Genomic DNA, 13,620 nt, shown 5'->3' on the forward strand with positions numbered 1-13,620 from the left:
TTTTTGCTGCAGAGCTGGTTTGCTGCCAGCCAGTTTCCAGCTTGGACTGTTGTATGGGATCGTTATGATGTGAAAAGGATTTTTGCTTTTTATGCACTGCAGGTGTCCCTCCCATGGCCCTGTGTGTGTGCACATTGCTCAAAAGTGGTCCCTAGCTCAACCTTCCTAATCCATCCTCAGATATGAGAAAGTATAAATTTTTGGTGGAAAAAAATCTCATCATCAGTAAGTTCTATTTTAAAAATACACTGAAATATTTCTAAAGAAAACTAACTGCATGAATTAGGTTGCATGGACTAAATGTAATGAAATCTTATAGCAAGCATTAAGCAGAATTGTATTGTCCAGGTTCAAATTTTTTATTTAAAACAACTTGTTCAACAGCTGCTGTACCTACAGGCACCTGCAATTACAAGCTGCCTCCCTATCTGATTTTCCAGTTCCCCAGGCACCAGGAACTATACTCTCAAGCATGCCTTGAACTACTTCAGTCTCACCAGCTCAGTGCTCCCACATATACACAGCTGGAATCCAAGCATGGGCTTTTTTCACCTGACATCCTTTAGGGGACAGGCACCCAAAAAAGCAGATGTTCTTTCTGCCCCTCAGGGCTCCGTGGTTATGAAAAGGCTTCTCTGAGAGACTGCTCTGCATAAAACATGGGCTATTGCTCCTAACCTATTTTTTTATTTTTAAGAGTTGACAGAGAAGAGGGTAGCAAACACTAGTCAGCAGTTTAACAGTTAAATCATTCACCTAGAAAACAATGGATGTTTTCAGCTTGACAGTATCCAAAAACATACCTTCCATCAGCAAGCCATAAAGGCATAAGTAACCTTTTCATTCACTCCTCTTGAAACTGCTCTACTGTGGACAAAGTAATGAACAGGTCACAGAAACAAGCATTTAGAGCACATACCTTAATCTCTCTAATTCTGTACCCCAGCAGCTAGGCTACCCAATCATACCCTTTCCTCTTTTGCACAAGGAATCTCAAATGCCTTGCTGCACTGCTGCATAGCTTCAGAAAGAAGGAAAACTGTTCTTTCTCAAAATGTAAGTTTGTAGGTGCTTTCCCCATGTTGTGGCTATGGGTTTAGTAGGAACTTGTTCTTGGAACTCGCAACAGCTGAGCAAGTGATGTAAACAGTACACACTGTATGAAAAATGAGCATTATCTTAACTGGTGGATGCTTTATGAACAACTGCTCGCTGTGTTGCATGAGCTATTTTCAGATGTGAAGGTCAGGGAAAAACTGCACAGACAGATGTCCCTACTTACACTCCACACAAAGCACTTTGCTCTGGAAGGGTGCAAAACTTTAAATACATTCTTGTCCTCATGTTTCTCTATGACCAACATGTAGACTGTTTTAAATTCCACATTGAGAGATCAGATTTTCCCCCAGACAGACCACAGGAAGCCTTCATATTCCCAAAAAGTTTCTGTGCCTGGGACACAAAACCCAAATGTTAGATACTGTACAAACCCTTTGCCGGATCTAGTGCCATAAACTTTTTAAGGCATTACATCTCATTAGGCACAAAATAATGCCTAGTAAGTTTCACTTCACTTTTTCATTTGGCTATCAGAGCAGATTCCACAGCCCATGGCACAGGGCAGATGTTTTGGGATACGCTCTTAATGACTCATGAGTCCAAAGGGAGAAATGCTTAAATCAGCCAAGCAGAAACCCTGCCTAAAGGCACCTGAGAGGCCACCCTTCTTTAGCCAACTTATGCTGCAGGGAGCTTCTTCCATCCACTCATTCACAGCCCTGTTGTCCTGGGGTGAGAGTGATGTTAAATTGTATCCCCATTCGTCCACCCAGCACAGAAATAGGTTTTGTATCCTTAAAACTTCATCTGAGAGTAAAAGTGAGTGGAAAAGAAGCACCGAGTCTGTTATCAGAGACTGTACTTGCTCCCCCCGCATCGGGAGTTTTGACTACAGCACAGACAGACAAGAAGACACAGATCACCTTGGCTTTTCCAACTAGCCGGACCACAGAAGTCTTCCTGGACTGTTTTCTTTCCCTTTTCCTGAAACAAATCGAACCTGCTCTGGACTGGGGACTCGGGGGAGCACCGGGAGCTTGCACCCGTGGACTACCGGGAGCCCAGCCTGGGCAGCGGCATTTTCCAGCGCCAGAGGGACTGATAACAGAGCAAACACCCACAGGAAAGAGACCCTCTGAAGTTTGTCATCTCTTCTGAACGGCGAGAGGTTTTATAATCTGTTCATTCTTGTGCTGGGTAGTGCTGTGCCTGTGAAATAAACAGGTTTTTTCCACTTCTCTCAGAGTAATCTCTTCCCAAACAGATTGGGGGGTGGGAGAAAGGGTTTGCTTCCCATGGGGGGGGGGGGGGGGCATTGGAGATTTTCTCCCAAATTTGCCCTGAACCAGGACACCTGTAGATCCTCATAAAACTAAAGCTTAATTTGCCCCATACTCTACTATGCTTTATCCTTTAAAAAGAGAAAACGAGGATACACTCTACCATGAAGTAGGCTGGTACAGTCAATCCAAGTGAAGAAAATGCAGAGTTAATTCTCTGTTTCAGACCAAAGTTGGTCTTTCCCTTTTCTTACTTTTGTTTTTAATTTCTTTCAGGTGTGTGGTTTAATCCAAGAGCTATCAGCCATTTGCTCTCTCTTGCTGAAGGTGTCCTGGTTTACTGAAAAGGATCCAATATTAATTTGGAGAAATAAAGGATGCAAAATGCAGTGAACATGCCAGGATTATGAAACTACTAATATCTGCTCCCAGAGTTGTTTCATCAATGACTTTTTCATATAAAAATGCTTAAGAATTCCTTTGAGGAGAAACTGGAGCATAGGTTTTCCCCTGCTCAAGAAATTGTCTAGTTACTAGGCTTGACTCCTGCGGTTAGAGAAATATATCACAGCTCTTTAATACTTTTTAGTATAGTAAAACAGCTTCAAGAGGATACCAAGCTTTTAGCTTGAAGGTGGGAAATGAGAGATGAAGGCTTGAACCCTTGGAGGCAGAAGGGGGAATACTGGCTTAATGCAAAAATAAGTGAAATTCCATGTTACATGGAATGTCAGATTAGAGATCAATGCCTCCATGGCTTAAAAGAAAATGAACATAATTAAAGGGCTTGATCATATATTATGCATTAAGTTCAAACTCCTATGAAATCCAGGTGATTAAACACTAAAGAATTAATCAGAATCAAAGTCTGTCAAATAGTGTTTTCCCTCTTAACACCTTGGTATTCCTTTAAAGTACAAAAATAAAAAGAATATTAAACCCATTTAAACCCGACTTTTATTCCATTTCTTTATATTCACAGGAAAATAATTTCACAGAACTAGGCCTAATTATATTTCAGGGTCACCCAGTAGGATTTCTAATGTTTACTGCTCACTAAAAATTATGCTGCAATCACCATTTTAATTCCTTCATTATGCAGATCTAGACACAGTAGCCCTAGAAACTTTCTTATTAAAACTGCAGGAATCAAGATAGCTATCCCTGAAGTCCATTCAGAGCTGACTAAATATTTCCATGATTTTGTTTCACAATGTTTATTACGATGGAAAAATTGATTCTTGAAGAGAAATTAGAAAAAAGATGAGATTTTAAGCTGTGTGTAAACAATTGAGAAATAGAAATTAAGTGGGCATTAATTGAAATGTGCATTTTTAGGTGCTTTTGAATAACCAACCTACAAATACAGCATGTATTTCTCTGCAGATACCAGGAATTTGCCACCAAACAGTTTCTTGTTTCAGTAGACCCCTAAAATAGCATCTCCAAACTTTTTCTCCTATTCTGCCTAATCATCATGAGACCTGTAAGGTTTGCCTAGTTCGATACCCCTGAAGGAACATTTCCAACTAGATTAAATTGCTCTGAGACGTGCTTAACTGCTCTTAAGTATCTCCAGGGACGGGGCATCTACCACCTCTCTGAGCAAACTGTGCCAGTGTTTTACCACCCAGGCTGCAATAAACCTTTTCCTCCTATCTACTCTAAGTACATCTTCATTTAGTTTAAAATTTGCCCTATTCCAACAGGCCCTGCTAAAATGTTTCTCCCCATATTAATCTTCGCTCAGGGGACATTTAAGGGCAAGGTGGTCCCTGCAGGTGCAGCAGGAGCAAGCCCTGAGTGCACAGGGCCAGCAGCTCCCAGGATCCATCAGAACAATCCACCTCCCACACACAGGCAGGAGCACATCCCTGTGTGCCTTTAAGGACACTGCCACCCTACACACACCTCCTGGGGCAATCAGGAGAGCAGTCAAGTTGATATCAAAAACTTCTCCAATGTCAAATGTTTCCTGCTGCCCTGCACACGCTGGATGCTAAAATTATTCCCAGCTGTAGCTGGGGTGGCTTTCCCAGTCTCTGCTATTCCCACTCTAAAATCAGCCAGTAAAGCTTTTCACATTATCAGAGCTGGGGTTTTTTTTTGCAAATCCCTGCTCCCCAGGACAATTCAGAAGGGAGCAGGAGACAACTCCTTGGCTTTCTGAGAAAGAAGTCTCTTCTGCCCTCTTCTTGTACTTCCACGTAGCATATAGACTTTGCAGTGTCAGCACAGGAGTTGTCTGTAAGTGGGAGACAACACAATCTGCCAGGGAAGTACCCTGATCCCTTTTGAATAGTCAAAGTAAAGTTTTGGATATTTCTAAGGTACTAAGATGTACCTCCTCTGGAGGTAGTGCAAAGTTATTCCTAAATCAGCCAAAAATGTTCAGCAAAATCAGCAAGAGGTACTCGCTCTTGGAACATGCAACACATACTGATGTAGCTTCAGATATTTTCCAATGCACTCAGCAACAACAAAGGTCACAGAAAACTTCAGAATGTCTTAGGCAGGGAAAGTTACACAGAGGAGATAAGCATTTGATTTATTATTCTTAGAATTCATTTTATTTTATTCATGACAAAAAGGCAGTATACACATGAACAGTCCAAATTCAAAAAAAATGAAACTGCTTCTCTATCACTTTCATCGACTAAAAATAATCACAGTGATCAATGATACAGTATAAATAAATACAAAACTACAAAAAAAAACCAACATTACTTACAAATTAAATCTTAGCAAAACAATTTAAAAACTATTACACAAAGTACTGCATTTGTTCAGCATTATGCTCACTCTAAAACAAATAGGAAAATACACCTAAATTTCTACATCCTAAATAACTGACAACTTATTCAAACTACGTTCTGAGTATAGATTCTCCTTCTTACAAGAAAAATGCTGTAACAGCAGAGGTACACACCAGAGAAAGACTGGGCATAAAAAACACAGCCAGACCTCCCAGCAACTTAATCTAACAACCATAACACATCCTTTTAATGCACTTCTGAGAATCTGTATCAACAGTGGCAACAAGACATTCTTTGTATTTACAGATGGCAGTATAATCCTGAAATACTTTCAATTATCTGATTTTTACATGAAGCATTTTGAGTATCAGACCTTCAGTAAAGGAATTATGAGCTAGTCTCATTATGAGTTGAAAACAAAGCACATGTTCTTGCAAATAAATCTAACATTTGCAATTTGGAGAACATAAAAATAGTACACATAGCTGTTTATTTTTTTCTTATTCATACATCATTTCTAGGCTCCATTTTATAATATTACAAGAGCAATATTCTACAACTATATACAAATTAAAGTACAATATACATTAGCAAAAAAACTAACTTCAAACATGCAAGTAGTGTATTACTATACACAACATAACTGCATTCAGGGTATCCCAAATGATTTTTAAAAAGAACAGATGTCCAAGATCCTACTTTCCCAACTGAAAGACAGCCAGAAGTTAGAATCAGTGTTAATTAACATGTAAATGTCAGTGCCTCTATGTGGCACTACAATGAACCAGCACAGCAAGTGTAAAGTCATCACACAACATGAGTAATGTTGCACAGTACAACCTTTGTGGTTTATACTAACAGCCAGCAGTATGTCTAACTATCGACAAAGAATGTGCCAGGTAAGCTTACAATTTTAAGCAGGAAAAACTTGAAATTCTGAAATATAAAAAAACAGTGCAATATAAAGTAAACAATCACAAATGGTTACAACCCCCACCCCTTTTTTCTAATCACTATATTAACATAACACTACTGATACTAGTATTTACTTCAGAAATTTTGTCTTACACATTTTCTGATTTGTTAGTAATGGGCATTTTTCACTTGTACAATGAAGATATTATAAGCTTCAAGAAGAATTCATCAGCAGAGCGACCCCTGCTATAAAGATCAACCGACATTGTTTTACCTCATATTTATTTGATTTTCCCAGACATGTTCCTCTTACTAACAAAAAAAATAAAAAAAAAAATAAAATTTTTAAAAAAATCTAATTTCCTGATAAAGCTTTTAGGTTTTCATATGGAATAAATACATCTCATATGGGGGACAGGGGGGCAAAGGGGATGTGTGCTGTTGTATCTTGTTTACTTCTAGAGGTGTCTTAAGATATGTTGTCTATCATTAGGGCTGTATTCATTTTCTCACTGAAATTCAAACAAACACAGAGAATTCAAAGAAACCCTCCATTGCTTCAGGACTCTTCACACTTTGTCTGAACAACTGAGGAAGGAGGTGAGGGCAAAAAATAAAATAAATAAACAAGTAAATCAGAGAAACAGCTAATTCTTACCATTTCAGACTAGATAGTGAAAAAAAAAACCATTGTAAGATACAGAGTATTGCCATCACTTTTCAGTTCTGAAATTTTGCTCCTCCCACAAAAGAGAAAAAAAAGAAAAGATTCTGAATGTTTTCCTTTAAGATACAAAGAATATTTTGACTTTACAGAGTATTGACTAAGCACCTGTAGAAAACTCCCTCTCCTCTTTCTGGCAGATGGGGAGGAAGATCAAGGAGAGGTATCAGTGGAACACACGCATTTAGCAGTGAAAAATCCCAAAATGATGCAACTCAGATACCAAGAGAACCTTCAGAAGGGGCAACGGCATCTGTACATCAAGAGCTAATTGAAAACAACTTAATACATGTCTCTCCAACAAACGGGGATCCAGATTTTTGGCTTAATCATAGTAAATGCTAAAACTTTTCTCACATGGAAAGTCTGGAATCAGAAACAAAGAAAAGAGTATGTCTGGCACCTTTGTTTTCAGAACATCCAAAACATGGAGATATCACCACTGTAAACCAGATGTTACTGCAAATAATTATATATATATACATACAAAAACTTCAAGAGCATTCCTACAAAAAGGTTCTTTATTTTGCTTTGAAGTAATGCTTTTCTAACTGCAGCCTAGTGATTATTAGTGATAAACTAATTCTTTGACAGTAGCTTCTTCACACACTCTCCAAACTGAAGAATATGAGAATCACAAGCCTCAGCAGTGCTTCTGGTAGCAGATTTACTCTGCATTATGACAACGTTACTTTTCTTGTCTTCATAATGTTGAAAAAATCCCAACATCCTCACAGTACTGTCCATCTTTTGTAGGTTTTCTTTCCTTTCAGTGTTGTAAACTCATATCCTTTGTTAATGGTATTCCAGCAGCCACTTTACAACACTCCCTTTTTTTGAAACTTTTTTATAGCTAATGCTGTGCTTCAGAAAGCTTTTTTGTTTCTCTTCGTTGCCCAACTTCTGTCAGCAAAATCAGAATTTTCATCATAATTATATTCTGGTTCATGAAGGGAAGCATAGTAACTAGAATTTGGCCACTTCATTTGCAATTCTTTTTTTCTGATTAGAGTCTGTCAACTGGAATGGGACAGCACCTACTGTGAGAGCAGACTGCATGGCCTGCAGCAATTAAGGTATCAGATAAATTGCTATTCTCACACAGAACATCTACCTCTAACTTCATTTCAGAGCCATAGTGGATAAAATTAAATACCAGACCCGGTTTATGAAGAAGCTTCTGAAACAGAAGTATAGCTTCCTCACTCCAGTGTTCCCCCTCACCAGGAGCTGTATCATGCAAAGAACAAGAGTGTGCCAAGCGTGGCAAGTATAAGAGACTTTCTGGAACAACTTTAAGTTTATGGATATCAGAATAAGGGACAGTCCTCAGAAAGCCATAATCAATAAATGTAAGAACAACAGACTGACTTGTTACTTCTCTAATTTCTGCCCTGTACCACTCTGCTTCCTGCCCAAACTCGATCAAGCAGCTAGCACCAGGTGTCACATGTTCCTCTGGCAGAGCTGGCAAGTTGTCAGGAAGGTCAGAGAGCAGCAAGGACAAGTTCCGCATGCAGTCAAACAAGACTTCAAACTGGATGCTGAAGTTTGAAGGATCAGTAACTGCAGTTGCATGCCCAGGATACACTCTGCCACTACGCAGCAGCATCCACATCAATGAATTTATCTTGAATGACGTATCTAACTCCTTATAGCTTTTATTACTACATTTTTCTGGTCCAACAATTGTCCAACAATGACCTAAGAGCTGGTTCAAATACTCCAGAAGTGTAACTTCTCCTACTAAAACATCCACCTCCCAGATACCAGATGATTTCAAATATCTCAAAAACAATATCCTTATGTCACAATTCAGGAGTGCATTTACTACATGGCCTAAGTGAATTTTCTTCAGGTTTTTAAAAAAAATCCACCTACAAAAAACAGCTTGTTTAGGAATACTTTTAATGTCCTCACTGAGCATCCTTGCATTATTTAAGGACACCATCTCACACATGCCATAATCCATGAAAAAAACTAGCATTAACTTTTCCCTGACAAATTTCTTTATCACTTCTGATCTATACCATTTTAAGTTCTTTTCAGATTGTGTAATGCATTCCAGCCCCTGTTCAATGTCATCCACTCTAAGCAAATCACTTCTTTGTGCCTCTTTGTCAAGAATTACATTTAATTGGTGTAGTATTTCCAGATTTTTAAGTAACTGTACATAAAATTCTCCACTCTTTGAAATATTAACTACTTCTGCTGCTTCTACTTGTCCAGAACTTAAAACCTGATGAAGGAGACTTAAGGGTTTTACAGAATTATTTTTCATCCCAGCAGCCTTGGTTTTATTTCGGCCACCTAAACTATTCTTAGACTTTTGAGAATCACCATTTTGTTTAGGCTTATTTTCCAAAGCAAATATCCATGATGTGTTTTTCCACCTTATGCTGTCTATTTTATGTGAAAGGCTGTTAGACAAAGACTCTCCATCACAAATTATATCTATTTCCCATTTTTCTCCATGTTGCTGTAAGAACTTGCAAGCTACTGGCTTGTCACTTACTGTTCTTGCAAAATAAGCAGCACATTCATTAGTCCACCTTCCACCAGGAACACTTTTCACACTGCTAAGGAAACAATGAACACTAAACCTTGGCAGAGTTAAGAACTTTTCTGGAATCCTGCAGATTTGTGATGAACTTACAACTGCAGCATTACCATAGTCAATAAATTCTACCTCATAGGAATTTCCTGGTTTCAGAGTTTTAATAACTGCTCTATAGTAAAAACAATCAGCGTCATGCTCTGCAACAATGAGATCCCCTACCCCGAGCTCATTTAAGCAATTTTCCCAACCTCTATTCTCCAAGCTTTCATTTAAATCGTCTGCTAGTTTTATTATTAAGTTTTCATCCTCTGCAAAGTGAACATAGAAACTTGATGGACTATTTATATGAGAAATATAACCTACTACTTCAGTATTCACATGGATATCACGTTGGGGAAGACTGATTAACGTAGGTATATTTTTATTACTCCTTTCCTGTTGACCTGTACAATTTGGTCTTTCATTGTGAGATTCAGAGAGAGCATTAACTATTATTTCCTTTGAATGTAAAGCAGAATAAGAGAGTGAGTGAGAAGGTTGCCCAATCCAACATTCCTCTTCGTTCTCCAGAAGAGCACTGAAAGTATTTCTAAAACCTTGCCCTTTGCTGTCCTGTAAAGTTTGCTGTTTTGAGAATCCACTACACAACTCTGATGTGCTACATGCAGTTTGCTCTTCATCTCCAAAATTCTCACCAGTATTTGCCTGGTAATACTCACCATAGACTTGGCATTTCACTTCAGTTTTCAATTTAAGTATTTCAGGATCTTTAACATTTACTTTATTAATTTCTTTGTCATCTTTCATGTGGCACATCCCTCCTTCATTACCTCTAAATTGTTCTGTATGGTTTTGCTGTGCCAACTCTTCCAATACCTTTTCTTTAATTTTCTGACTTACTTTGAGCTGTCCATCATACAGCTCCACAACAATCTTTCCATCAGATTCTCTGGATAAAATTACAGCCTTCAGCAGTTTACCAAGGAAAGTTTTCACAAACCATGTAGTAATTCTTGTTGGAAATTCTGTCCCCCTAAGATCTGAAAGATAGAATTTAATAGCTTGCATGGGTGTGAATAGTAGGTCAGTGGCAGAATCTGGAATAGGCATCAACTGGTCTCTCTCCACCATACTCCTAATTCCAAAATCCACATAGTCAACCCACAAAAAGGATGTTGATTCCACAGGAAAAGCCAGAGCTCTATAAAAGAGACCATCTTCCACATACCTGGCTATACATAGTCGTGTATTGCTATGATAATTTGCATTACTTGACATTTTACTTACATCACCAACCTTCTTCATCAATGCCTCAAGAGTTTCAATATTTCGATTAAGCTGACAATAGAATTTTGAAGGACTATTTATGTGAGTTATATAAACCTCCTCCTCACTTCCAATTTTTATATTAAAAGATGAATAGCAAAAACTATACAGAGAACCCAAAGATGAAAGGTTTCTCAGACCAGCACATTCAGACTGGGTGAGACCATGTTCTCTGAGGAATTCCTCTGCACTAGTGAGTGGAGTCTGTAAATCAACTACATTGCATAAACAGTTGGGGCTCACAAGAACAACAGCATAAATGGTGCAAATAAGTGGTCCTCTAGAAGAAATGAAGTCTTCAAATTGTCTATGCACTTCTTCAGACCAATTAAGTGAGTCGGTCTCTAAGATTACATTTTTAAGTCCACATCGAAATGCTTGACTCTCTAGAGTTAAGAAATCTGGAAGAACACCCTGAACATCTTTAAGCGAAACTCTTTCCCGATAACCATAGTCTACAAAAACCACATCAACTTCATTTGTAGATACCTGCTGCACAACAGTTGCTCTGTACCACTTCCCATCTTTGGGATGCTTAACAACACAGGCAACCTGTCCAGTTTTGTAGGGACTGGTATGATCTTTATAGTAAGTCTGAATTTGTCCCATTAAGTCACGTAGCTCTGGCAATTTGCTTTGCAGCTGACATGAAAAATCTGCTGGGGAATAAATACAAGAACACACCACTTCATAAACTGCTCCTGGTTTAAACACAAGATCTTTATAAACTAACTTTTCCTCACATACTGATTTATGAATTTTAGAGACAGCACCTTCTCCTGAGCAGGAAGGCACAGAAGGTTCTGTAGGCACTGGCAGCACCTTTAATGATTTCTCCTTCTGAAGTACATCTCCATTTCCAGATACCTTATTTTTGCAAATATTACTGGTCTTCTCTGCATTGATTTTTTCTTTTTTACATTTAAGGTGATTGCTGTTGTGCCGCTTTTTTGCTGCCCTTCGAACAGAATCTGGTGGCTTTAGCCGATATTCAGCACAACCAGCTTGAACCATACAGGCAGCAACATTTCCTTGCAGGAAACCAGAATGACACTGCACATTAACAACGTATTTGTTATTTTGCTTTCCAACAACATGAAGCAGCAGTGGTTTGTTCAACACTACATTTTTAAAGAAATCAGTTTCTTTTTTAACCCACACGCCATCAACAGGAAATGTGCAAGCAAGGGAACAACACATAGCTAAAGCTGGTAAATCAGAAAACTCGGGAAGCAATGTTTTCACATAGTGACAAGGTACTGTATCTGAATTTCCAAAATCCAAAAAGTAAACCATAATGTTAACACGAAACACTTTTGTGACAACACCCCGGTAATAGCACCCATCCCTGCTATACCGGGCACAGCACAGCAACCCCGGTTCAGGCTTTTTAAGGACCATCTCTTCATCTCTACATTTACTGTATGTGCAGGCAATGTTTTTCATCAAGGCCTGAAACTCACTCTGGAACCTACACGTTTGAATCCAAAAGTCAGATGGATTTACGACATATACTACGAAAGCTCCATAAAAAGAGTTTATTTGCATCTCTTCTCTCTTGCAGTGGCTGGAGAAAGAAATGTCCCATTCACGTAGGCAGGGCTTTGTATCTTTGCTTCCAGAGCAATTCTTAGATGAATTGTTTCTCTCTGGACTCAGTTTGTGGTTTAGTGCAATACTTTTGTTTTTTGTTTCCAAAAGAGAGACACATGGTGCAGCTGTCTCATTCTGGTTTTCTGGACGCTCAGCATTAATTGCAAGATTTTGTTTCTGCAGAGTTATATAATACAAGCGTTCAGTGTCATTGTATAAATCAACATGGACACACACAGAGGTTTGTCCTATTAAGGCTTGTGTAAGTTCCTTGAGCTGAAATTTTATTACTGCTTCATCCTGACTACCAAAACAAGACAGCGCACATGGAAATGAAATCATTGGTAATATCATGAACTCAGCTTTCAGTTTCCGAATACAATTAGGTGGCACAGCTTCAATAATGCCAAAATCCATAAACCAGACCTCCACATAGTCAGAGAGAAGTTGTTTTATCACTCCTCTATGCCACTGTCCATTTTGTCTCTTGGCAGCACAGAGCAGCCCTAAACTATCACAAGATGTGGTATTTTCTCCAACAAGAGCTTCATAGTACAAACCCATAGCTCCTGTCAAACATTCCAGCTCTTTCTGCCATTTCTGTATCTGACAATAAAATTTATTTGGGCTTACCGCACTGGTTATTTTTACATTTTCTTTACTGCCAACAGGTAGACATGGAAAGAGTTGATCTGGAACATGCCAAAAATCTGTTGGTTTCTCAGAATTATTTAAGGTAAGTAACTCCCTGAATGGATACTTCTGCTTCAACAATTGTGGCATTCTCTTACAAAGCATTCCTTGGGGCAATGCTCTTAAAGTTTCTACGACAAGACAAAATGAATCTCCATCAATAAATTTACCTAGCTGAAGTTCAAGAACCTCAGTAATAATCTTAGGCACTTCTAGAATAAACAGCTGATATGGTGTAACAGCCTTCACATGACCTGTGATCTGCAATCCTACCAGAGATGAAAAATAGTTAACAGCTTTTGGACCCCATCTTTCTCCAAGAGGAAGTATGCTTGCAAAAACACCCAAAATCACCTTCGGAGGCAGCTGAAACAATTCATCACAAGCAGCAGCAAGATGTGTTTCCTCAACAGCCAACACATGTCCAGTGTCTATAAGAAAAGCCTCATAGATGTTCCCTTTCTTTCTCAGAACTCTTCCTCTATGCCATTCTCCTTCTGTGTCTTCCACCAAGCAAGATCCACCAACACAGACATCATCTTTTACTTTGAACACACGTTGTATTTCATTCTGTAGTATGTAATAGTCAAGCTCGCACCCTGCGTTGTATTGAGCCTGGAACACTATAACCAAGCACTCAGGATGGCATTCTACATGAGTTATCTTCAATTTCTTATCTACTGAGTCTGGTGAAGGAGTCAGAGATTCCATCCT

At 38.7% G+C, this 13,620-nt stretch overlaps 1 protein-coding gene across 1 annotated transcript; it reads right to left on the reverse strand.

The window, feature by feature from the left end:
* Nucleotides 1-7,740: 7,740 nt before the first annotated feature.
* TDRD15 (tudor domain containing 15) lies at nucleotides 7,741-13,620 on the reverse strand. Its single transcript, XM_058836045.1, has one exon. The coding sequence runs from the start codon at nucleotides 13,615-13,617 to the stop codon at nucleotides 7,741-7,743; it is 5,877 nt and encodes a 1,958-aa protein (XP_058692028.1). The 5' UTR covers nucleotides 13,618-13,620.

Source organism: Poecile atricapillus, chromosome 3, assembly GCF_030490865.1.
Source record: "Poecile atricapillus isolate bPoeAtr1 chromosome 3, bPoeAtr1.hap1, whole genome shotgun sequence".
Taxonomy (NCBI): domain Eukaryota; kingdom Metazoa; phylum Chordata; class Aves; order Passeriformes; family Paridae; genus Poecile; species Poecile atricapillus.